Source organism: Parus major, chromosome 4, assembly GCF_001522545.3.
Source record: "Parus major isolate Abel chromosome 4, Parus_major1.1, whole genome shotgun sequence".
Classification (NCBI taxonomy): domain Eukaryota; kingdom Metazoa; phylum Chordata; class Aves; order Passeriformes; family Paridae; genus Parus; species Parus major.
Window position 1 is genome coordinate 60693252 of NC_031771.1, and position 26061 is coordinate 60719312.

Genomic DNA, 26061 nt, shown 5'->3' on the forward strand with positions numbered 1-26061 from the left:
TTCTGAAGACCAAAGAGGGTTGTATTCTTCTAATCCATCCACCCATCTCTCACAGCACAGAGCTGCCCTCAGAACCACACACTGCTGCTGCCAGCACATCCCAAGGACTTCCCCTCAGCGGTGGCACCGCGCTGGCCACATATCCTGCACTCCTGCCAAGGAGGACACACCATGCAATCCTCTGGCTGTGCCTGCAAGCCTCCTCTCCCACCCTCCTCCACTGTCATGAGCTGCACAGCTCTCCCCCACGCAGCCGACGAGGATGGATGGTGGGTGAAAATAAATTCATTTATTTTTGCTGCAAATTCTTCTACACCTTTTGATGAATAAAAGGCCGGTGGGTGGATGGGTGGAAAGACTGGAGCCAAAAGCAATAGCAGAGTACTGCTGGAAAGGAGTGGGGACAGAGACATCAGCCTTCCTCACCAGCATGAGTCCCACATGACTGATTGCTGCAGGTTCCAGCAGCTTTCTTAAGCCCTCAGCATGCAGGGGCCACTACCTCAAGCCCCAGAATTGTGTTGCTCTGAAAAGGCAAAGTTGTTTTCCACATACTTTACAAATACATGGTTTTCTAGAAAATTCTAGTATTCCCACAAGAGCAAGCAAAGCTTTGCTGCCCCAAAACTTCCTGAGCTCACATTTGGGTCCTCCCTAGTGCCAGCACCTGCACGCTGAGGGCTGAGGTAGGTAAAACCTGTCCCTGTTTTCCTTAGGGCTGGGGAGAGGACAGAGCAGCTCCTGCGGCCAACACTGGCTGCTGGTGCTAATCTTGCATGGATGCATCCCTGTGGGAAGGAGTTTTCCTTGGAAGCTCAGCACAGGGCAAGTATGGAAATCTTGCCCAGAGGCACGCCAGTCTTCTCTCTTTCCTTCAGGGGTGGCACTGCTATCTATGCAGCCGAGCTCTCATTAATTCTTAGAGGTTTATGCGTGGAACATAATTTCTAGACAGACATGCAACTTCTTAAGAAAATATCCCTTCAAGCAGAGACTGTGACTTTCAGTTCTGCTTTGGCATGTCACAGCAACACAAATGTGAGCAATTCCCCTGCTGGCTTAAAGCTGTCACAGGTGATGTCCCTGGAGCATCATCCAGATGAGGGGACTGGCAGTTTCCATCACCACTGCTGGGAACCCAGCAGGACAGCACCAGCTCCTCTGCATCTTTACAGAAGAGCCAGGAAAGCACCCTCACAGGGAAAACATCCCTCTCCTACATTTTTCCCCAGGCTACTATGAAGGGGCAAAAAGGAAGAAAAAAATTCCAAACACCAAAAAACTCAAAATCATTTCTGTGCTTCCCATAGGATAGGGTCTGCAATTGCTTGTTGTCTATGCTCTTAATATAGCCACATAAAGGCTTGCCAAAAGTGACAGGCCTGCTTATCCCAGAGATCCAAATGCTCCCTGACTCCTCCCTGCGACCCCCTGACTGCAGCAGAGCCTGGTGTGACACCACCACACAAACACCAGCACAGAGGAAGGCACAATGTGCTGTCACATCATGGAGCTTCCAGTATCTGCCCTTGCACTCACTTGTTCGGCCTCCTGAACCATCTTTTGGCGTGATTTAGCACAAAGACCTGCTGCTCTGGCCAAAGCAGGGCAGGTCTGAGCAGGGCAGTACAGAGAGAATCAGGACCCAGTGCAGAGCTATTTTTACTTACTCACTAATAACCTGTTAAAAAGCCCCAAAGTTCATTGTCTGGGCTCTCCTCCTGCCAGCATTATTTACAGACATCACTTTAAGAGAGACAGGCTGTACATGGCAACAAGTGGACAGAGTCCCTAGCCCAAAGCTGGCTGTGCTGTGGCTATGTATTGCTGATGTGGCTTAAATTCCTGCTCTTTTGATCCTGTCTGGGTCTTGAAGAAGGAGAAGAGGAACTACCCAGCACTAGAGGCAACACTCCCTCCTCCTTCCCTCCATCCTTGGTGAAACACAGGGCAGAGCAGCCAAGTTACATCAGCATCAAGGGAGAAAGGAGGCTTCTTCTGGGGACAGCTTGGCTGCCAGGACGTGAATGCTGCCAGCGGGAGGAGTTTGGGGCACAGACGTGGCACCTCGGCTGCCACCCAGCCAGACACAGGCAGCCTGGGTGCAGGGACCAACCAAGGACAGGCAGCAGCTGTCCCTGTCACTGACTACAACTGCTCAGCTAGCCAGGATGGGGAGGGATTTGTGCCTGTGTTTATGAGGCATGCCATCATCCTATTATTCCTCCTTACCTCCATCTTTCCCATGTGTTGAGTTTCCTTCCTTTCCACCTTTCTAGTTTCCTTTAGCCTCAAGCAGGGCTGCATGACAGCTCCCACAAGTTCTGCTAGTAACTCTACACTTGACTTCAGTTAAAAGGCATTCCTGGAGGGGTCCTACAAAATTATTAATTATTAAAATGCATTTTAGTGCAGTTTACGGCTATGGAACCTGGGTGAGATGCAAGAGATCCTGACTCCAACACTCCTGACATCCATAAGCATCCTGCTGCACCAGACAAGGCCCAGGTGTGGGGGAACAAAATATGTCAGGGACACAGGATTTAATCATGCATGAAATGAGAAATGCTGTGGGACACCTTCCTCCCCATAAATAACCCCACATAATCTACCACTGCAGGACACTTTGCCCTGTTATAAATAATTCCTGGCTGGAAGAGCACAGGGCAGTGCATCTATATGCCGAGGGTGGGTGACATCCCTTGATTCATGGAGCATCTGGGCAGCAGACAATGAGATCATCTACAAAGCATGAAAAGAGATGGATGGTTTGGTTCTCAGCAACCAGTTCATCTACTTCTCCATCTGCCTTTTTTTTCACCCTTGCTACCTTTCACCTATGTTGTTACCAAGGACTTGCACCAGGCCCAAAGCTCAACCAAAGCCTCTGGAATTGCAAGCAGCAGGGAATCAGTGGGATGACAGTGACATCCAGCATTCAGTCTGCAGCACAGCCACAGGGCAGATCCATGGACATTTGCTACCAGAAGCACTGTGACCCCAATCCACCACAGCAGCGGCTCTCAAACCGCCCCAGGAGGCAGGAGTTCAGAGGTGGCCTCTGAGCTGATAAAGCCAAGTATGAAATGAGAGTGATGGGGTTCTGGACTGCAGGAAACTGCTGCCCCAAGCACCAGTACAAACCCTAAACCATATCTGCATTCACAGTGGTAAATGGTGTACCATACCAGTGCTGATAGACCTGGAGCAGCAGCACACGCTGCACATGTGCAGCCCCACTGCAGCTTTACCTGCACCTGGGGATGGAAAGGGAGGTGGGGATGCAATTTAAAGCAACAGTATGAAAACTTTCATCAGTGCCTGCTCCATACCTTCTGATGGAGTTCATCCTCAAAAGCACCCAGCTACTTCGAAGCAGGTATTCCATTTTGGGGTGCCAAAGCCCCCAGAAAACCCCCAAGATGATGATGGCTAGCTATAGTTTACTTTCACTCTAATATTTTGACAGGAAAAAAGGAAAACACGTTCTGCAGCAAAAGGACTTCAGGAAGGGACCAGGTTTGGTCCCAAACAGCAGCTCCTGCTGTCACTGCTGGGGACATAACCCAGCAGGAATTTCTAATCTTCTTTAGCCCCTTGCTTTAAACCTCACCCTGTTCCTCTGAAACACCTCTACAACAGCTCCTGCCCACACACCTCACTCCTGGCAAAGCTTTGCAAGGACCAGCCTGGATGTCTGGATCGCTGCAAGCTGTTAGTGGCCATGCCCCATGTCAGCACTTCACTGGTTGATTTTACAAGCAGGGTTAAGTCCCCTGGGGCCCAGAGTGTCACCACGTGTGACAGCACCCGAGGGGGTGCTCAGCAAAGCCCCAGGAAGTGCTCGGCACAGCGCAAGAGCAGGCTTTTGATGAGACAGTGAGAAATCCAGGCGATGCTGCAGATGGGATAAAGACAGCCCTTCCAGCACATTTCACAGGGTGCTATATTAAGAAGTGTAACAGCAGGACTTTAAAATCTTCTATCAGGCTCTTTTTGCTGGCCATGCTGCACCTTGAAAAGCAAAGCCTGTAATAAAGCCAATGTATAACAACTGTTCAAGAAAAAGCTGCAGAAGCAGTTGTGGGGGATTAGAAGTAGCCTGGTTATCTGGACAGATTTAGCCTGGCCCATTGCTCTGCTCTCTGCAGCTGAAAAGAAGGACATGACACAGAGAAAGGAGAGAAAACCACAGATGTAGCAACCAGGGTCTACCTGCTGCTGGGTCATCGGGGGAAAGCACAGATTGAGAAACGAGGCAGCATCTGTGGTTTTGGCATGTGAGCATTTGTTATCGATAAGCAAAGAATTAAACAGCTTAAAGGAGCGGATAAAGACTAGGGTCTGTGGTTTTGGCTGGGCATTGTCCTCGGGGCCGACTGGATGATGAGTCCTGGTGCAATGGAGCTGGCTCAGCAGAACAGTCTGGTCTGCACAAATGGACAAAACCAGAAAAAAGTATTTAAACTTTTCAGGGTAGATGCCCCTTATGCATACAAAATACACACTAAGCCCATCAGCTGCAGAGTCGGGCCTTAAGTAAGCCTGTGTTCTAGAATTTAGTTAGAAGTTTTAAGGGAAAAAAGAAATCAAGCTCTCCCGCCTGCTTTGCTAGCCAGGGTCGTGCCAGCTCCAGAAGACTGATGTGACAATTAGCTCCTTGTTAGTGAAATTAGTTTACAAGATCAAATGTGCCCCTGGTTGTGTTTTGAGCCAACTCCTTAAAAGGACATGGTTAAGGCTTGGTCTCTATCTTCTACATCAATCTTTCACTACATGGCTTTATTGCTTTCAAAAGGTACTGAATTTGCCTTGCAGCAATTTTCACTTCCAAACATCGAACAAACTGGAAAATCTACAATTATTGGATGTTCTAGAATTCATTACTTGGTGGCTGACTTTTACTTTATATGCTTTACTGTGAAAAGGGACTGAGCAATAACCATTGAATGACTTTCTTTAGCTTAGCAGTTGGCCGAGTCATAAATCAAAGAGGGAAAATGGACAGAATCAATCTGATTTTCACTGTCCATCACTACTTGTCTGGTCTAAATTTAGCCAATACTCCCTTTATTCAACAGAAGTGCCTGTATCTACATAGGCATTGCACCAAATGCTTCACAGAAAAGGGGGAAACTAAGGTTCATTTACTTAAGGTTAAATAATAAACAATTCTGAGCTCTACAAAGACTTTCAGGGGGTTTCATGCTGCTGTCAGGTTAACAACCTTTGAGATGAGTCACTCTTCAGGAGAGCCCCTCTTCTGCAAAAGACCACAGCTAAAGCCTACTGAGCTCACTGCAAACAACTGCTTTCAGTCAGGAGCAATGTAGGTGAGATGAATTGCAGCCAAGATGTAAGTTCAAACTTAGGATATGGCATAATGATGCATCAGGACAGAATAACTCATCTGTGCATGCCAACTCTTTAAATCAGAGTCAAAAACAAGGCTGAGAGGTGCCCCCCTAAAAGGTAAAAAAGGGAGCCACTAAGAATATTTGCATATTTAAAAAGGAACAGACAAAAACCAAACAAAAAACCCACACAGCAAAAGAAACCACAATAGACCAAATCAAGTAAAGTGCATATATTCAAGCAAAACACGCTGCAGATTGTTTCAGTGCTTCTGAGCATGGTGTTAGCTCCCTTATCACGTTCTTGCTGCCCTCATGAGTCTCTAAATGAGGATTTTCCTACCACAGCAGCCGAGGAGCAACAACACCTGTGGTGCAGAAACACTAACCAGGAAAGCCTCAGACCCCAGGGTAGCTCCTCCACTTTCCTTCCTGGGACAAACTGGGGACTGACAGACAGGGACTTGCACTTCACCAAACCCTGCATGGCAAAGAGAAGCTACCAGGATGCTCTCCTAAAACCAACAATAAATATGGCTCTGCTGCACTCCTTTCCATCTACACATGACTGCTTTCACAAGAATCCTACCTTGCTGCTAACACAATGAATCAAGCTTCCCTGCCTGACCTCCAGCTTTTCATAATCTGTAGGACTGAAACAGCAATCACAAGGAGCTATATTCTCTCTGAAACCACAGTGAAGAATTCATTACTCAATATTGAGGGAAACATATGGAAAAAAGAAAAGGTTCAGGGCACAGATTTGGTAAAAACTGCATGCTGAAGTCAAGTGGTGGATGGCTTGATCTCCTTAAGTCTATTGCAAGCAATAAATATTTCCTATTTCTAGCACAACACCTTGAAATGGTGCTGCACACACAACCTTCCCAGGGCACAGGCATCCAATAAGGACACCAGTTATCATCAGCTGTGCACCCTGTCACCAGCTGCTACACCAAGATGAGCCCCTAAAATCCATTACAATGGACTGGGAAGAGATCAAGGGGTGAGGAGTGAGGGTGGCTCTCTACCTCTGTCCTCCCCAGCTGCAAGGGCACTCATTTGGGCATTGCTCACTGGACCAACCCTGTCTGACCTGCATGAGTCCCTCAAACACCTGGGGCAAACCTATTCCCCTAACCTCTGGGGAAGGAGTATGTGACTAAAGAACAGGTAAACTGGGAAAGAATCAAACTGGTAAGGAGAACCAGGCTTGGGACAGCCAAACCTGGACTTTTTGCCCTGATCCCATCAAGGCAGCATGTTGTCTCTGCAGATTGTGGAAAGTGACTGAAGAAAAGAAATTTCTATCTGCAGCATGCCAAGAAACAAGGCCTTTCCCTTGGAACAGGGTTTGATGTACTTCTGACATCCAAGGACAGAGGTAGCAACAGGAATAATGCTACAGTTTGTAGCAAATCCAACTCCTGACCCATATAAATAAATGAATAAATAACCAGCAAACCTCTCTGGAATCAAACATTTTGAGTATTCTTGACGTGCTTTTAGCACCATCACACTTCTAATACTGAAGGACTTGCTAGAGCAATGAGCTCTCCCTACAACACACCCATCAGCCCATCCCATTTGGGAAGAGCAGGGAAGGAGATCCTTTCCCCACCACACCCTAAGGTGTTCCCCAGTCCTGCTGGGGCTGGATCTGACCTACTGATAGCTGCAGGCATCTCCTGGTATCTGCACCTTCCCATATCTTCAACCCAACCCTCAGCCACGTGGATGGTGACTTCAAGGACCAGGCAAAATCAGCAACAGGGGTACCACTGCTTTCTCATCCCACTGTGTTTGTAAAGCCTGGTTTTGGGAGATGCTGAGCCCTCCTGAGATGGTATCTGAGGGACCTCAGCCCTTCTGAGGCAACTGGGACAGCCAGGACTGTCAGGGACACACTACTGTAATGAATGCCCTCCTTGAAAACAAGCACAGATCTTTTTCCAGTGGGAGGAGCCCGTGCAGGCAACCTACCATCCTTCAGGTACCCCCTTCCCCACAGCCATCCCACCACAGCTCCCCCTGCAAATGAACACCTTTCTGGCCTGCAGCCCTCTTATTTCTCCAGCTTTGCTGTGAATATGTAATCCCTGGGGGGCTGCTATGTTTATCCCTAACTCAGACAAACAAAGCCCTGGGGTGAGTTGCTCCAGTGTGTCCCACCTGTGTATACCAAAGTGAAAGGGCTCTCCCACTCCCACTCTGCTGGAGCCCTACACAGCCAGGAGGGCAAACACTGCCTCAGGACTTCACCTCCTTCTGCCACAAGTCACAGAATCCTGCAAGGATTTGGGTTGGAAGGGACTTTAAAAATCATCTGGCTCCAATCCCCTGCCATAGGAAGGAATCTCTTTCAATAGAGCAGGTGCACGCCCCCTCCCAAGCAGCTGGAGCCTTCATCAGCACACATTGTTTCAACCTTTAACTCTCAACAAACCAGCAGCAATGCCTCACGGAGGCCAGAGCCCTGCCATGGTGCAGAAAAAGCACAAACCTGGATGTCTGCTCTTGTGCAAGCCAACATTTTTCTACATCCTCTCCCAGCACATCGAAGCCAAAGCTCCCTGGGTATAATTCTACTGAGCACCACTAGTCTGGATCAAACTAGCACATTTATTTAACGTGGCACTGCAAGAAAATTCCACATCCATAAATACACAAACAGCTGTCAGGCTGGGCACAGACAATGGATGTGTTGTGGATGATGCATTAACAGAAAATGAAAATTACATGTGTAAATTTCTACATCTCTAAAACTAATAAAGAAAAACAACCTTTGCCACACATTAAGACTACCATGCCAGAACAATCAGGCCAAAAAAGTCCCTAGAAAAGCCTAATCCCGATGTCCTGTGATAACCATCTATCATCTCCTTACACTCCACATTCATGTGAGCCCCAGCCTCAATACCAGTCACAAGAGCTGGGGATTTGAAAGACATCTGTGAAATGAATTACTGGAGTGAGTAGGTAACAGGCCATGCCTCGTTCCATCAGAAGATGTGTGGTAAATGAAGAGCAGGCTGCTCAGGGCTAGTGAAAGCAGACACCTCCATGCCTGAGGCACGCTCATTCACAAAGGACCTGCAGAAAGGGGATCAGCTTACAGACATGAACAGCACTACAGCAACCAGAGCCAGAAGAGATGCAAATCCACACAAGACTGGGTAGAACTCAGTGTTTTGAGCATCTGTTGGATTGTCCCATCTACAAAGACAACACTAAACCCCCGTACACAATTCCAGGACAGGGCAGAATGAATACATCCAAGCTCAGGTTCACAACTACAACTCCTTTTTCCAATGCATCAGTATTCCCTAAAACATCATAAATTCATCTTGCAGGCAGCAGATGGCAAAACCAGCAAACCCAAGGTTTACCACCACTTATGTCACAGGTCTCCTGTAGCTATCCAAAGAGCACTTGGACCTATACTGCCCCTAAGTATATGCTAAACTCCCAGCAAGGGACAAGGGATTTAAACCCATGATTAAGTTAAAGCAAATGCTCCACTGAATCTTTAAGCCAAACTGTCCCAAGAGTTCAGTCTCAGTGAATGTGGGGGGTTATGTGAAGATTTATTTTTAGAATTTCACTGAAATCCTCTTTAGCTATTTGAGTTATCTATGAAAAATGTTCCCACTTCTCAAGAATCCTTGCAGATGCTTTGATGTTTTTCAGACTACTGATGGCTGAAAAAAAAGCCCCGTAAAACCCGATCATGGCTTATTCCCAAACAAAAATCACTGTCCAAGAGGCACAGCTTGATGTTATCCTCTGAACGCTGACAGCTTCTGAAACCCCACCAGATGTAGATTTTCAGAGCCATTAAGTGAATCTAATTGACTTTACAAGCAGGAAAAACTTGAAAAGGTGTTTTACAAATACCCCTTTTAAACAGTTTGGATTTAAAAAAAAATAAAAATCTCTCATTAGCATCCCTATTGTACAGTAACTTCTTCTCTGCTTGCTTTCTCTCTTTTTCAACAAATCCCACCATTAACAATGTAATTCCACCAAGGAGGACTTTACCAGGATGCTCACTGCTGTTCAGCAGCCAGGTATCTGCTGCACTTTCATTGCTCTGCCTCTCAGTAACCATCATCTGAATTAGCATTTGGAAATGGCAGGTGCTCCAAACCAAGCTGTTTTCAAAAGCTTCTCTTTGCAGTTCTACTATTTAACATTATTTTAAACTGGAAGACTACAGATTTAGGTCTTCCCTGGATTCCCACTAGAAGTGTTACACAGTGTTTCTGATGCTGTTATCTAGATCCAGGGAGGATGAACAGATTTGGCACCTCCAAAAAAAGAACAAAAAACCCTGGTCTCAGAAAATGAAGTGGTTGGGTTTGGGTTTTTTTTTTTTTCTTGTGCACTTTGAATGCAATAACGATTTTATAAACTGTGTTAAAATGAGAAGGATTAGGTTTGTAAGAAAAGTCATAGGGGAAAAGATCAATGGATACATCTGGAAGTGATGTGGGTCAGATGGTCTAAAGAAGGTGTAAGAAATGTTGCTGGCAGTTCATTTGCCTTCAGGTAAAATGTTCTCCCCACACCAGTGATATGTGGTGTGCACTGATGCACTGTTTTCAGCTTAGCAGACACAATATCCTCATGCTGCTGACTTCTATTTATTTTCTCATCTTTTTTATTTTGAATCTTCTAACCACAAAAAAATACACTTGCACTCACCATGCTAAATATCCAGACAAACTAAAAGAGAAGAAAGTATACATGTACAATAAAATTAGGTAAAGGCACATAAATTGAAAAGTTTGATGCACATAAATTGAAAAGTTTGATGCACATAAATTGAAAAGTTTGATGGAAGGACGGGGAAAATCAGAGATACAGAGAGATCCTTGGTAGGGGAACCACCATCCATGGGAAATGCCTGAAGCAAGAAGTAGATCAGACCAAAAATCACTGGAGAATTCAACACAGGGATGGACAAGAGAGCTGAGCAGAACTCAAAGGAATGCAAGTATTGCAGATTGACCCAATACTGGAAATGTGGGATAAAAAACTACTGTGCTAAGGGATGGAAGAGGGGAAAAAAAAGAAAGGAAAAAAAAAATAGCTCAAGGAATGACTAGTTATCTGATAGCTGTTGAAGTGAATGTTGAATGCAAGGTGCAGGGAGAAGCTACCCATGGCCAGCCAGTTGGTCCAGCACCCCCCATGTCAATTGGCAGCACTAACACAAAGCCCAAGAGTTGCAACTGTAAAAAACAAACAAACTTGCACTGCTGATGCTGGTTTCCAAGTCAGGATTCAAGCACACTGGCAAGGGAGAGTGGGAGCAGCCTGTATAGCAATTACCGGTGACTGAGGGTAACTCTAGGCAAGCAGCTAACTCAAAAATGCAGATTTTTGTCAATGCAAAACAATTCACACATTTGTCCTGAATTCACCAAAGGTAAAATGAAAGGCAGAGGAAAGCCAGGCTGGCAGAAATCCTGCAGAGCTCAGCCCCCAGCATTGCTGGCCGGGACACGGGCACACAGGGGATGGATGTCCCAGCAGCCAGGACTTCAGAGATGGACCCCTCAACACCACTTCAACTTCACCTGTATTAAATACCTAAATCTGTAACTCAGACAGGGCCTGGGATGCCTGAAATGCCAGCACTGACTCAGTACAGATTTAATAGTGCCATGCAAAGCGGGACCTGGGTAACAAACAACCATATCATGGCTCTATAATGGGCAGTATTTTCCAAGTATACACTTGGGTCTGACCTGTGCTTCTTAAGGAAAGCTGTAACAGCCAACCATTCAATTTTGGGCTGAAAAAAGCATTACACCCCCCACACACACTCCCCCAAACACAGATCCTTGCTTCATCATAACAAAAAAACAGAGAGAAAGAGTAGTAAATCAGCTTAGATCAAAACTATCCTTCCTTTTACTTTCCAGTTCCTGAACTGAAAAATCATTTTTCACAAAACCTCTGGTTTTCAGTTTTGCCACTTGGATAAATCCTAGAAACAACATATGAATTTTAGGTGACATATTATTTGCTAGTTACAATTTCAAGCAGGACACGCTGTGGTGGGACTAATACCTTGTACTATTCCATTAGCATTTACACTGTTGCAAATCCCATTTAAAATAACAATATCTCACATAGCCACTTAAAAATACAACTGTAATACATGCTTCCCATTACCAGTTTTGATATGTCTCACTCCCAAAATTCCATTTTAAAGCAGAAGCCCATTTTGGCACTAAGCCCTGCGAATCACAGGAGTAGAATTATCCTGTAAGAAAGAGAATTTTTTCTTCTTGAAAGAAATGCTCTTCAAGCAGTTATAGAAGATAATGAATGACTCTGTACATGCTGTCATAAATTGTTAATTGGTTGCTGGGGTCCAACAGGTCAATAGATGACTTAAAAGAATGGCTCAAAGCCATCTGCAACAGATACCACAGCTTGTACCTGGCTCTGATCAGACCACTATGAACTAATTTTTGATGCATCCTTAATAAAGGACATGAGGCTTCTTGGCAATTCCCTGTGTCCCTCTTACCAAAACACAAAAAAATTCCCCCCAAAACAAACAAAAAACCCCCAAAACAGACACCAAAAAAAAACCCACCAAAAACCCTATTTGGTAAAAAGAATAAATTTGTCAATAGAAACTAGGTAAGACTTGCTGCTATCTTTGGATTTTCTTTAAGACTCCTTTCGTTACCCACCTGTCAGGATAACAAAACGATGCCTCAGCTTTCTACAGAATGGAAAAAAAAATAAAAGGGAAAAAGAAAATCTAAAAATACACTTTGAAGCTCCCTGTTTTGCTGATGCAGAAAGTAACAACAAAGGCTCATACATCCCTCAGCTCATCACAGAACCAGATACCAGCAAAACACTCTAGGTCTCTGTTTTTGCTGTAGCCTGGAAGGGAGAGCATCAAGTATGTGATTATTTGTAACAGATCCCCAGCACTGCATTACCAAAATAAAACCACACGCTCTGCAATACACCAGCAAACAACACTGCGAGCTCCTGGCAGCCCTGAGGGGCTCATGGCCACCCCAAAAGTCATTCCCATCCTGAGGAATTCAGTATAACCTGCCTGAATCAAGATCTAAGCCTACAAGCAATCTCAGAAATCCACTCTGAAATTTGGGGGAGATTTTGAATGGTTTGCCTTCTTGAAAAATCAGTCATTTAGACTTTTACATAAAACCAGGGTTTCTTCAATATATTTAGAGGTCTTCAAGTAGAGAGCAATCCCCAATGGTAATTTCTAGAGTATTAAGACCATTGGTGGTGCACACTGAGAGGCAACAACATGACCACACTCTTGAGTAATCCTAAGAGGCTGAATGTAATAAACCATGTGAGAATAAGATTTTTTTCAGTTCACGTTCCTACATCCAAAATTCAGTGTCAAGAGGGGCTCAAAGCTTTGTACCTTTAAAACTCCTGCCACTAGTCACATATCCAACACAGAGCCTAAATTTAGGTTATTATGAAATCTTAACCTGAAACAGACTTTTGGACAATTGTTTTAAATCTTGGCCATTCCTAAGAAACCAAGAGAAAGAAGAGCTGCCGAAAACTCTTTATAAGAGTAATAAATTTGCATTTAAACTTGTGAATAAAATTCTGGAGTCAGAGCCTGTTTTTGTTTATTCACTAAGACAGTCCTGAGAAATTGCATACACCCATGCCAGAAAACATTTAAAACTGGAGAAAACATTAAAAATATTATTCAAAGCTAGACAAAAAACCCAGAACACCTGATGTGCTTGCCTCCTTCATGTTCCTAAGTCCCAGTGTGGCTTGTTTTCTGGCTTTGAGAAGTTAACTGTGCCTAAAAAACTACTGATATTCAATTTACACAACTAGTTACCTCTTGTACTGAAGATTAATGACCAGCACTGGGATGTACTGAGGATTTGAAACATCTGCAAGTTGAGCTTACATTCAGTAGCATCATATCCAGTCATGGCTACACCTCAAACACCGCTGCATTAGGTGATGGTCATGTCCATGAGGGACTGGCTACTTTTAGAGAGAATTCTTGAACACATGGGGGAAAAAAAAAAGGTCATATTATTCCACAAAATTTACTATAAAATCTATTTTCATCTAATTTTGACACGGGACTATGCCAAACTTGTGGATCTAAAGGGAGAGCTATTTTTATGTTACAGATATGCACATGGAGTAATGGGTTTGTTGCACATGTTCCTGCTCCTGCATGTTTATTCCATTGGCTGTGGATGACACAGCCCTGAATCCACGGACTGCTCCCCACATCAGGCAACTCCAGCTTTCCTATGTTGGCCCTTTGCTGAGAGCATCGTGCTTCTACTCTCTACAACCTGAGCCCCTCAAAAAAGGAAAGAAGAAAAAAAAAAGGTTTTGCGAGGTAGAACGACCCTGCAGGTCCTCCAGTGGGTTGAGCAGAGCTGGCCCACATGGCTCAGCACTGCAAAGGACCCAAGCTGTGTCACCTCCGGATCTAGCCTAGCTCTTATCAGCAGGGCTGCAGCACTGGGCTGGGCTCTGCTGTGAGCTTGCCCCTGGGACCAGGACAGCCCTTGGTCAGCTTTGGGAATTGGGGTGAGGGAGAGGAGCTGGTGCCAGCAGCGCTTTGCCTTGCTCACTGTGCCTGTGCCTGCAGGATGGGGCTGCCCCCAGATGGAAAAGGCAAGGCTAGAGCAGAGCAAAATGAGGCAGCCATGAGTGACAAAGTGCCAGTGTCACAGGAGGTGGGTTTTGGGAGGCAACCCAACTCTTAAGACATTTTACATTATTCAAATAAAACCAAAATATTTCAGCCCATTACAAATGATGGACAAAACATCCTTAAGACTTGGAAATACAAGTTGTTTTTCATCTGGCTTCCCAAAAAGCTCTACACCGGAGATGAGAGATGCCAAACCAGGCAGTTTCATGCTGCTAAGTTGTAGAAACCCAAAAGTAACAGTAGAAATTGCTGAGCTGAAGAATCCCTGACTGTCCCACTTGCAAGAGGTTAGCTTTGGAAATACTTTGACAAAAACTTTCCACTATAAAATATATGAAAAGTCTGTAACCCTAATCTTACAGGATCTCTCTGCTGTGGAGGTCTTGTCCCTGGAAGCATCTGACAGAACTGCAGAGAGAGGCCAGCAGTTAAATGCTCACAGAACAGACCCTTCTCTGCCCAAGGAGACCTAACTTCAGTTCCCAGCAGTGATAGGAGGAGCTGGGAAACACCCAGGAGGTGATAAGGACACAGCCTCTCCCATGGATTTCCCAGCCCCGGACAAAACTCCTCACCACTCTACAAGGCAGTGTGGGAAAGGCAAGGATGAAAATCCCAATACAGGACAGGCAGCTCAGGGGTTTGGCAGATACATGAGGTCAGGGCACTGCATAAGCCAGCAAGAAATGCTGCAGATAGGGATGCTTCAGATTCCTGCTGCCTCTTGGGCACCAGGAGTGGGGCAGGGCTCTCCAAAAACACATTCTTCCACTGGGAAGCAGCAGCCCTGAGCCCCCTCTGGCATCAGGTAACTGAGCTGCTCCTTTGCAAAGCATGAGCTGCTCTATTCTTTCCAAACAATGTTATCATCCGGGAGCTTCACTCCTGCTTATCTAGCAGCTTAAGCATTATCCAGAATGTGGAAGAACGGGGCTCTGAGGCAGTTCCTCTGCCCGGGGGCTCAGTGACAAGAAACATCCCCCCCACCCCCTCTCCCTGTGTCTTGGGAAGGGTTTCGGCATGGCAGAGCAACCACAGCTCCAGGGCTGAGGATCTCCTCCCAGGGTAGACCCTATATTTTCCCTACATCCCAAAAGGCACTGGTGCTCACACCCCTGAGCCTCCCCAAGGCTCAGCACTTACGGAGCAGAGGTAGCAGGAGCCACACGATTCACAAACAGCTGTTCACCTTGCAAACATCATACCAGAGGGGAAAAAACCCACTGCCAAATGGCCCGAAATACACAAATAATTGCTTGTTACCCAAACACCTCACTGCAGGTGCGGGACACCTCAAAAGGTAGAGGCAGCAAACAGGATCTCGCCTCCTCACAACCCAGCTCTGGACCCACCTCAACTGGTGTCCTTCTGGCAGAACGACATGATCCCTCTGCCAAGAAAGGCAGGACATCCCCGCTTTGAGCTCAGCTGAGGAATGTGCCACCCAAAAGCAGCAGAAATGGAACCCTGATGAGCCATGTCCCCGCAGTCCCTCTTCCTTAGGGCCCTGCCCAGGGAGCTCGGGATATCTGTGCACCGTCACACACAAAGGGCAGCAGGACAGGAAGGCTCTGCTCTCCCTGGATGGAGGCAGGAGAGCCAAGCACCCATCAGTGAGGCAGAGGTGGCTGCCCATGCACACAGCGAGAGCCGGAGCCATGCAGCCGACAGCTGCAGTTCTCAGCGCAGTGTGGCTGATGTGACCCGACATCTCCTGCAGCAGCACTCCTGCTCCAGCTGCTGCACCACGCAGATGCCTTCACCAGCCCACCAGGAGCTGCAGCCTCAGCTCTCCAGGTTACCCATCTGTGCTGTCTGTCCATCCTCCCCTGCGGCACTGGGCACTGCGATGCAGCCACCAAGCCTGTCAGCAGTCCCCAAAACCCTGACAAGGGCCAGCTGCCACCACCAGCAGGTCTTTGCACCACCAGGTCAGGTGTGCACACCCCTCAGCAAACCCTGCCAGGACAGCCAGCAAAAACTCTTTAAAGAGTCACAGAGACACGTGGAAATTTGTCAGCCAAAGCCCCAGCTCCAGTCGCTTTGGGGAGCAGCAGTTTTGCATTGGACACAGAGAGTTTCCATAAACTCTCCAGCTGAGACCTCAACCTCACGAGAATCTCTCTAACACACCAACCGCTGCAAAAAAACATGCAACACAACCAACTGGGACAGAAGCTTGAAGAGACACTGTAAAATTGATTAGTCATCAAAATCATCAGACCATAAAAGAAGCTCCAGCTGTGCTCATCTTTTTTGTGTGGATAAATGCAAGAGGCAGGGCTCTATTTAAAATTAATTCATTTTTTTGGTTGGTTTTGGTTGGGGATTTTTTTTTTGTTTACTAGAGCTTGTTACTCTGGTTGACAATTAAGCCTATTATCCAATTCCTTTCTTTTTCACCATTCCAGCAGTCTTTTTTCATAGCCTTTGAAGAAGGAAAAAAAAAAGAAAGGTAAATTCCAGTAAGTACTATTTTAAAATGAAAAATGTGAGTTTACAAAGAGCTCAGAAAGGTGTTTGAACCATTCAACCTTCTGCTTTAAGACCCCAGCACACACTCAACACAAACAATTCCTTTCACATTGAAAGCATTTTCAAGTCACACCACTGTGTACAAGCTCCAAGTTAAGCACTGGCCCAAACGTTCTGCCAGATCCTTGGCATAAGTGTAGGAGGGCAAGAGAAAACAAAGATTTAAATTTTGGCTAGTGTACTTCTGCAAAATCACTGTCAGCACATATTTTTCAGTTCATACAAAACCCAGCAGAGGAAAATTCAAAGAATAACTAACTTGGAGGCAAGAGGTTCAAAAAAATTGCAGAAGAAAAACCCCAATATGGTGTAACTAAATGGAATTGTTCAACACTAATCATTAACCTTGCTCACGGTATCCCACTATAAACTGGATTTTGGCTTGGTTATAAAACTGACCCACATGTTTTATGGATGCTTTTACAATACCACCAAGTTAAAATATCTCCTCACTGTAGATGCCTGCCTTACCAGAGGCTATTTGCTGCAGATACTCTCTATAACAGCACCCCAGCCCTGGGCAGCACACAGACCTGGCTGCAAACAACAGGCTTTTGTGCCTGGGTATCTTGGATTCCTAGGGCAAAAACCTCAGCAAAGGTGCAACTAACATCTTCATTCAAGACCTTAAGACCATGTCCCAGTTCTACCCGTGCATTCATCACTCTGAGAAACAGGAATTCATAACTCCACCACAAAAATGGTCACTTCCTCTTTTTTCAACTTTGAGAAAAAAAAATATTCAAGGAGGAAAACATGGATTTTCTAAAGAGGGAGCAGGAAGTTGCCTGGTCATACTCCCAGGCCAAGCTGCAGTTACATCAGGTTGGGTTTAACTTGTCTAGTCAAGCTCTGGCCATCTCCAGCCTCTCTGGGACCCTGTCCCCACACCCCATTCCTCTTGCTGTGACCAGTTCTTAACACCTCACCGAGAAAGCTCCCACAAATAGCTCAGCTGCAGCAACACAACGAGCCCTTCTCATTCCCACTGCAGTAATTTCTGCCTGGGTGCTAATTTGTAAACTAGGCAAATAAAAGACAAACTTGGGGCTAGAATTTGTTTTATTGCCATTGTTCAGTCCCTTGGGTGGGACGGGCGATGCCAGTGCGGCACATTGCTGCCTTCCTCCGGATGTTCAGCCAGCCAGCCTTCAAAGTGCACAAAACTCTGGGATTTTCTAGGATGACTGTATTTATACTGCTATCCTATAGGGAAAAAAAATAAAAATCCCTCAACTGCATTTTTGGAGGAAATAGGAGCAAACCACTGGTTTTATGCCTTGAGCACAGCTACACCAAATAGCACCCCATGGATGGTGCTGGTTCCTACAGACACCCTTCTTCTTCCCAGACCCCAAAGCCTCTCTGGTCCCATTATCCAACACCACTACCATCAAGAACCCTTAACAAGCCCCAACAACCCTATAAATCTGCTTTTTATGGCATGGCAGAAGCCTAATTACATGATTAAGTTCTGTCAAAAATTAAAGCCCACACACTTGCTCTAAAATTGCAATTAGCTCTTCCAGGTACCAAATGAAAGCAATGCTAACATTTCAAAGACATGTTTGCAACACAGCTGAAACAGATTACATTACTGACCCAAAACAAATTGAGGGCATTACTTTGAGTCCCTTTCCTTTATTTTTTGTGTCTGCTAGTGTTATAAATACAGGCACTGCGATCCCTCTAAATTGTGACCACGCAAGTCCTCAGCATGAACAAGCTAAGCAGCTCAAACACCTATTAACTCCATATTACATGTTCTTATTCTGCTGGAATCTTCTGTTCTCTCCAGTGTAGTACTTTGCTGGGCCTCACTACAGAGGTGCAGAAATGTTCTGCCATGAACCCCTTTATTTCTGTGACATCGCCTTTAAAGAAGATTGAGCTTTTTAAATACAAGTCACACATCACTTATTTTCTACAAAACAAGCCCTGTAAATGAAACACACCCTGTGTGTAAAATGGGACAAGAGCTGTATAAGACACGCACTATGATGGGAAGAGAAAGCTAAATTAAGCTACTTAATGATTTTCATAAGAGGAGCAACATTTTAGCAAAATGTAACATTGCATATTAGAAGTGAGGGAAGGTCTGCGGCTATTGTACTTCCCAGCAGTTTTCTAGCAGTGCCCAGGGAGAGGTTTGTCACACCTGGGGAACAGGAATGATACAGCAAATGATACAGCAAAAACATGGTCACATGGAAAAACAACACAGTAGGTACCCAAGAAGAGAGCAGGTACCCCAAGAAGATGGAACTACGGTGGGATACCATCCTCACCTTGTGTTTCCTGCTCATCACCAGCACTCTGAGACCACCAAAAGCAAACCTCAAACCCCAACTGACTGCCCAGGCATCCACCTGCTCTTGTCCGAAATATGGATGTGTGCCTACAAAAAGGGAAACTGCACCTGACAGGTTCTAAATAGACTATTTTTTTTTCTTTTGATGACATAAGTTATCTTTTACAGCTTAACAAGGTAACATTATCATTAGATGTTGTATTTTTAATTATATAGGTATATGTAACAAAGGGATGAACCCATATTAGGGCAAGCTTATGTGGCAGCAGCCCTTTACATACCTGACCCATGCTTCTTCCAAAACACCTGCATTAAAGAATGCTCTTGAATGATGTGGGAAAATGGGCTCAATAGCTAAAATGGGCTCCTCTGAGCATTTGGGCTGAAAGGCCTTTCATCTCCCTCTCCTCCTGCTGTCAGAGCTAATACCAAATGCACAGAGCAAAGAAACACCGAGCTCAAGATGTAAGGGCTGGGGTGGACCCAGGCTGCAGTGAATTACCTGCACCCTCCAGCCTCAGTGTCCCCAAGCACCCTCACCCTGGTTCTCGGGGTGGCAGTGGGATCCAGCAGCGCTGGGCTCCAGGGGTGGACAGAGGCTGCCTGGGATGACTAGGCACTTGGGGGAGGGGGAGTAATGAAAAAAATAATTAAAATAACCAAAATCAGCAAAAAAACTCCCAAACCAAACCCAAACCAGAGATGGCTTTGTGCCTGGTGTGGCTAAAGAGCTGCATTCTGGCGACTTTTGAGCTTGCTCAGTGCTGCTGACAGGAGGAAAGGCGCCAGCAGCAGGGAGCAGCCATGTTCCCCAGCAGGCTGGGGGAAGGAAGGCTCCCTCGGGGAATTCGTACTCACCTGGCGGTTTCATGTAATATTGCTCAATATCGGACATGTCCGTGTGCAGCGCACAATCGAGATAGTGCAGGATAACTTTTCTACTGAAGTAGTACCTCATGCCCATCAGAAAGATGGGCAAACAGCAGGTCAGCAGGAAGGACTTGGTCACAACAAAGCACATTACTATGGAGATAAGGAAGAGAAATAAACGACACCTGTCAGAAAAGAGAATTTAGTGTTGATTTCGGAATACAAACTCGTTATAAAAATAAATCAATAAAACAAGCACAGTCAAAATATACATTTGCAGCACACACACGGTTCACGCTCTCGAGATTATCGTGCTAAGGCATGGCGTATCGCGACGAGATAACCCGGAGAAGTTTATGAGGTCCTGAAGGAGGCGGTGGGGAGGATTCCCCCACGCCACGGCAGGGCCCACCGAGCCCTTCCGGAGCGGGGCCGTGGGGACCCCGAGGGCCCCGCACACCCCAGGCCCCTCCGCTGTCCCCGGAACGCGGCCGGGTGGAGGAGCCGCGCTGCGGGCAGCGCTCCGCAGCCATGTGTTCGCCACTGCGGCAGCGCTATTTCCATCAGCACCGACTCCCAGGGCAGCCACCCTGCCCGTTCCCACCCTGGGGGGCTTTCTGCGGGTGTCTCGGAGCCGGCGGCTCTCTCCGGCACGGCCCAAAGCCACCGGCTGCGTCCCCCGGCCCCCCAGCGCCTGCCAGGGGTCCCCCTCCAGCGTGGGGTCCCGTCCTCCCCGGTGTCTGGGACATGGGGTGCGACCAGTCTGCGGCCACCGGGGGCGGGAGACCACCCCAAAGCCCTCTCGGGGCGAGGACACGCATTATTACTTTTTGGCACGGAGAGGGGACACCTTGCGAGCGCTAGTTTTGGGCATTTTACTCAGGGAGGTGAGGTGACCCTGCGGCTCCGTCCTGCTGCCGGGGGTACCCCTCCCCACGCCGGGGGGGAAATGGGGGCCGCTCACCGGCGGGCCCGGCTGTCTCCAGGCAACGCCGGCACGCCGGGCCCCCCTCGCCGGGCTGCGCGGGGGCGGCCAGTGCGCTCCGCTCCGCTCCCCTCCGCGCACTGCAATAACCACAATGACCCATCTACCCTCACCCCCGCCGCGACCTCCCCTTCGCGGCTCCCCGCCCTTAACACCGCGCAGGGTCGCGCATCCCCGGCGGCTCAAGGCTCCCCCTCCAGCCCCCGCCGCAGCGCTGCGGCTCCGCGGCCGCTCCGCACGATGCTGCGGCGCTCCCCCGGCCGCACCGCGCCCGCGGGTCCCCGGCGCCTCCCGCCTCTCCGACCATTTTGTCAAGACCCACAGCGGCGAATAAACCCGGCGCCCCCCGCCCCAAAAAGGAGCGGATACTCACCCGCCAGCAGCCCGTAGAGCAGCTGAGTGAGGGGCTGCTGCTTTAGCCCCCTGAACGCTGTGTTGGGGATTCGCTCCATGATCCCCTCGTAAAAGATGCGGCGCACCACCTCTTGTTCAGAGGGGTGGAATTCGCGGATATAGACATTGTCGCGCCTGGGGTCTTCTTTTGGTGGGGTGAGGGGAGGTGGGGGTGAGGGAGGGGAGCCCGCCAAAGAGGGCCACATCTGGGAGGAGGAAACAATGATCGTGTCTTTTTTGGATCCCGGGATTGATTCATGATCTTCCGCCACAATCTTGGTCTCACAAACCATCTTGGGAGACAGACAATGCATGCAAACCGGCCGCGGGGAGGGGGCGAGGAGAAAAACAGGAGGGGAGGTGTCAGAAAATTAACAAAAAAAAAAAAAAATTAAAAAAAAAAAAGGAAAAAGGGGAGGGGGAAGGAGCGGGGCGCGGAGCCGGCACGGAGACCCGCGGGCAGCGGGGCGCAGAGCAGCGCGGCCGGGCGGGACGGGAGGAAGGAGCCCCGCTGCATTTTGGAGAGGCATTTATAGGGCGGGGGGGCCGCGGGTCCCCGGGGTCCTAGAGCCCCCCGCATTGGCTGCGCGGGGTCGCCATGTGATCGGGGGGGCGGGACACCTCCCCCCTGCCCCCCATCCCTGCACCGCCCCTTGCAAATTACTACGGCGCGGGGTTGCGCGGAGAGCCGGGGGACGCGCATCCCTGCCCGCATACACCGGTGCACGCGGAAAGGGGTTATTCATTTATATTTTACGTATCTGTTTATCTTCTGCGAGCGCACTGTGCACTCAGCAGCTTTCTGGAGTAGTCGCTGCGGGTGCGCGGAGCCGAGGGGAGGGAAGGAGGGAGGGGTGGCCGGCGGGCTCCGCACCGCGTCCCGGTGGGCTCCGCACCGCGTCCCAGCGGGCTCCGGCGCGGCTGCTCCGCCGTGAGTCCCTCCCCGTGGCGGCGCGGAGCTCCGCGGAGCGCGCCCCGGCTCCGCCATCCCGCGCCGAACGGGCTGGGAGACGCAGCCGCGCGGCCCCCGGCTCGTCCCAAACCCAAGTAAATCCCCCTCTCCATCCCTTAGCGCCCCCGGTCAGTAACTTTTCCGTGCCCACGCCACTGCGCGGTGCAGAGAGCGCGGCCGGCCCTGCCGCCTCCGCGCCCCTCCGCGAGGCGGTAAGAAGAGGTGGAAGGGGAGGGGGGATGCGCAGGGAGGAGGACGGGCTCCTCCTCTTCGCAGGACCCGAAAAGCTTCGGCCTCTCCCGGTTGGAACCGGCCGGCATCTGCCCGAGGCATGCGCCGTGCGCGGCCGGTGCAGGGACGGGGCTGGGCGGGGAGACGGGAGGCTCAGGACTCCCCCAGTCCCGAGAGGTGCGTCCCCCGAGAGCTTCGTCTGCGCCTCCCCCTGCCCGCTGACAGCCCCCAGCAGTACAAGCTGTGCCTCTCCTCAAACTTCACCTGTGCATCCTCTGGGACTTGAAATCCTTGCGAGCCTCAGCCGTGCCTTCACCTGCAAGGCGCACCCGTACACCCCATGAAAGTTTCATCAGTAGCATCCCTGTATCCCCCTGCCAGGTGCACATGTCCCTGTGAGATGCACCCCAGCTTCATGCCTGCGTGTCCTGGGAGATGCACTCTGCCGTCAGAGAGTGCGGCTGTGGCACTGGAACTCTGCGGGATTTGCCTTCCCGGAGTTCACAGGCTACGCTTTGGTCCTCAGGAAGATGCAGTGACTGGATCTTTGCTTCAAGCTAAAGCTTGATTTCACTGTGATGATTGCATAGTGGTTTCATTGCTTCACTTTTCTATTAAAAATAGTTCAGGAGTATAAGAGAAGGAAGGGGGGAAGCTTTAGATAAGGACTTGGAAACCTTCCCACCCAGAGGAGCGGTGCCAGCACCCTACAGGCTTGCGCTGCATTGGGCGTCCCTGGTGAGAAGCTGCTCCTCGGGTGGCTGTGGGACCTGCTCGTGGCCAGGCACTGCAGCACTGCCAGGCTGCCTGAGCACCCGCAGGGTTCCCCTTTCTAACGAGCATTGCCTGCAGCTGCAGCCAGAACAACCCCCAAAGCCTCTGACTGTCTGCACTGGAGATCAAAATACGGGATTATAAAAGGCATCATGGCACAGTTACAACCGTGGATGAGTTGGCCAAAAGAGCATCTCCTGCTCAAAAGTGGAGCCTCCCGCGGGAGGGAGATCACCCTAATTGGGAAAGGCAAGGCACATTGCATCCCTGCATCCCCCCTAACATCTCATCTCATCAAGGAAGAAGCAGTTGGACTCCTACACTTGGGAGATACCTGGCAGCCCCGAGTTCACACAAAGAGTCAGTGGATGGGGGAAGAAAACTGAAAAAATCGAGGCAGTGTTTGCCTTTGAATTCTGAAAGCTTTGGGCCAAAGATAGGAGGTTGCCGTTTCAGAAATATAATTAAGATGATGCTTAGTTCCCACATGCCTGGGTTAAGCAGGCATTTATTTTCATTTCATCCTTTCTAGTCATATGCATTCCTTATTTATGAAATTACTACAGTAATAAAAACAACCCATTCCTAAAAAAAATAAAAATAAAAACAACCTACTGCAGTTATGTAATAGCCAAGGGAGCTCCCAATTCTGGGCTATGGACCTGAGTGTTTGCAGATGAGTTATCTTTAGAAAAGCACTAAATACTTGTTTACTATTTATGCTGCCACATTTGAGCATCTTATGAGCAGTAATTAACATTTCCTGTTCCCCTAAGATAAGGAGGTATCATCCTTGGCCATAGCAAGGGAACCGAGGCACAGAGGGATGCAGTGATTTGTGCACCATCATGCAGTGACTCTAAGAAGACACAAAGCATTGGACCAAATTTCCTGAGTCTTTCCTCACTGTATGAATGCCAAACTTCACCTTTACTATTGCAAAGCCAGGATTTAGCTTTGTCTGTAAATGGTGGTGAAGGGGAGGTTCTAGGGGTGCTGCACAATGGGGAGGAGGGAAGGAGGAGCTGAAAGCTCTGACTGACTGAAGCAAATGTCAGTGAAAATTAAGGGCCTCTCTGAAATCAATTGCAAAAGCCAGTCAGGTTCACAGACGGCAGATTTGGGTCCCTGGAATGAAAAGGATATTGTTAACAGCAGCTTGCTGGCAAGGCAACTGCTCTGCCAGGAGCTTTTGGTCTTTAAGAACACAGTTGTCATCCCAAGTCACTGAGGATTTTACTCTTGAGTTTACTTCTGCTCCTTCAGGACCTGAGGGTAAATCTCCCACATGCCATGACCGACCGCTGAACCTCACGGATTGAACTAATTTAATTAAGATGGACAGTTTAAAGTTTGAATGTCATGCCAGTGCTCTCAGCAGCTCTCACTGCTCAGTGTAAAACCGGAGATTGTACAGACGTTTGATCCATTGGTACGTTGGGGGGAAAAAACCTGGGATAATGAGGGCAGGCTGTGTCACTCTAGGGGCTGAGGAAATTCAAGTATTTCAGTAAGAAATATGTTTTGCCTTCAGCAGGTCTACTTTAGGCTGACTTTGCTTTGGATTAGCACATCAAACCAGTAAGCCTTGGAAATGCCATTATTTATCCTTCCCAAATCAGCAGCTCTCTTCTTGGGTCAAAGGGAGTCACTCCCTCTCAGGAGCCCTAGGAAACACCCAGAAAATGTAGAACAGAATTACCAATTCCCTTGCTGACAAGATCATGCCCTGGTCTTTGTCTGTAATTTTAGGTTTTCTGTCCAGCCCCGGGCTTTGCATGACTTGAAACATCTTCCAGCCAGATTTTACTGTAACTGTTGAAGCAGTGAGATCAGTGTGATTGCAAATCAGGGAAGCAAATCGGGAGCAGCAGTTGCTCTCCCAAAGCAACTACACCTAAGGAGTGGGGAACACCAAGGCAGGTCCCCTGCAAACCTCCATGACCCACTGCCCAGTGTCTTCTGGACAAGGAGAGGTCCTGCTGGCTCTCCTGCAAAAGCTGCCATCAGCCACAATCCTTCGCTCATCAGGGGCTGTATCTATCAACCTCAGCAATTAACTGGTTGACAGCAAAAGCTGCCCCAGGTTATATTAATGCAGTGATTCCAGAACAGCTCATCCCAGCAGGATGAGGCTGTCTCTCAGGGATGGCTCCCACCCTGTTCTTTGCAATGTCTCCATCAGTGAGCAAGGGAGAAGATATTCAGGTTTAAAGATCTTCTCAACTGCCTCCAAGTTCTCCTTCAGCCTGGACCTTGGTAATTTCAGCTGTTTTTTCCATGCTTGACCCAAGATGCCCGGAGCAAGTTAAGCACACCCAGCACCTCTGGCTGTTTGGTCGAAGCAACCTCCCACCCTCCTGCTTTGCTGGGCTGGGGAGAAAGTAAAAGCCCCTTTGTTGACTGCAGATGCGCATATGAATGTGGGGCATTTGCCTAATGAATATCTTCCCAAAGGGGGATTAATTAGCGTCCCAAGGTTTTCTCATTGCACTCCCTCTGACTGCAGCAGCTCTGCAGCACCTTCTCTTAGGGATGCTGGTTTCCTGCTGAGAGCGTGTTACTGGCCCCTTTCCCCTGCACAGACCCCGAGGGCTGAGGATTCACAAATCTCCTGCTCAGGAGCCAACACTGGCAGCAGCTCCCATGCTGTGTGAGTGTCTGGCAGTGACCACACACACATCCTGGTGTCCCCAGTCCTGCATTCACTATGACCCATCACAGCAGTGATGAAGGCTCCCTCCTTCCCTGGGTGTCTGGCTGCTGTGAATAAGTCACTATGAAACCTGACACGCCAAATTATTTCCAACTGGTAAAAATCCGTGAATTGGTAACCAGGGCCAGGGGTGGGATCTGCTGACACACTGATCTCTGCTGGTGTTGGAGCTGGCTGGCTTTTGCTTTGGGCACAGCAAGGTGGGAAAACAGGCCCCT

The 26061-nt window shown here is 48.3% G+C and overlaps 1 protein-coding gene across 1 annotated transcript in view; it reads right to left on the minus strand.

Moving 5' to 3' along the window:
- The window catches only part of NAT8L (N-acetyltransferase 8 like), a 32824-nt gene extending 11095 nt beyond the window's left edge, over positions 1-21729 (minus strand). The window contains exons 1-2 of the mRNA XM_015625797.3: positions 21151-21729; positions 19781-19945 (exon numbers count right to left, since the gene is read on the minus strand). Coding sequence (XP_015481283.1) covers positions 19781-19945; positions 21151-21484 — 499 coding nt within the window. The 5' untranslated portion in view covers positions 21485-21729. The remainder of the gene's footprint in view (positions 1-19780; positions 19946-21150) is intronic.
- Positions 21730-26061: the final 4332 nt, after the last annotated feature.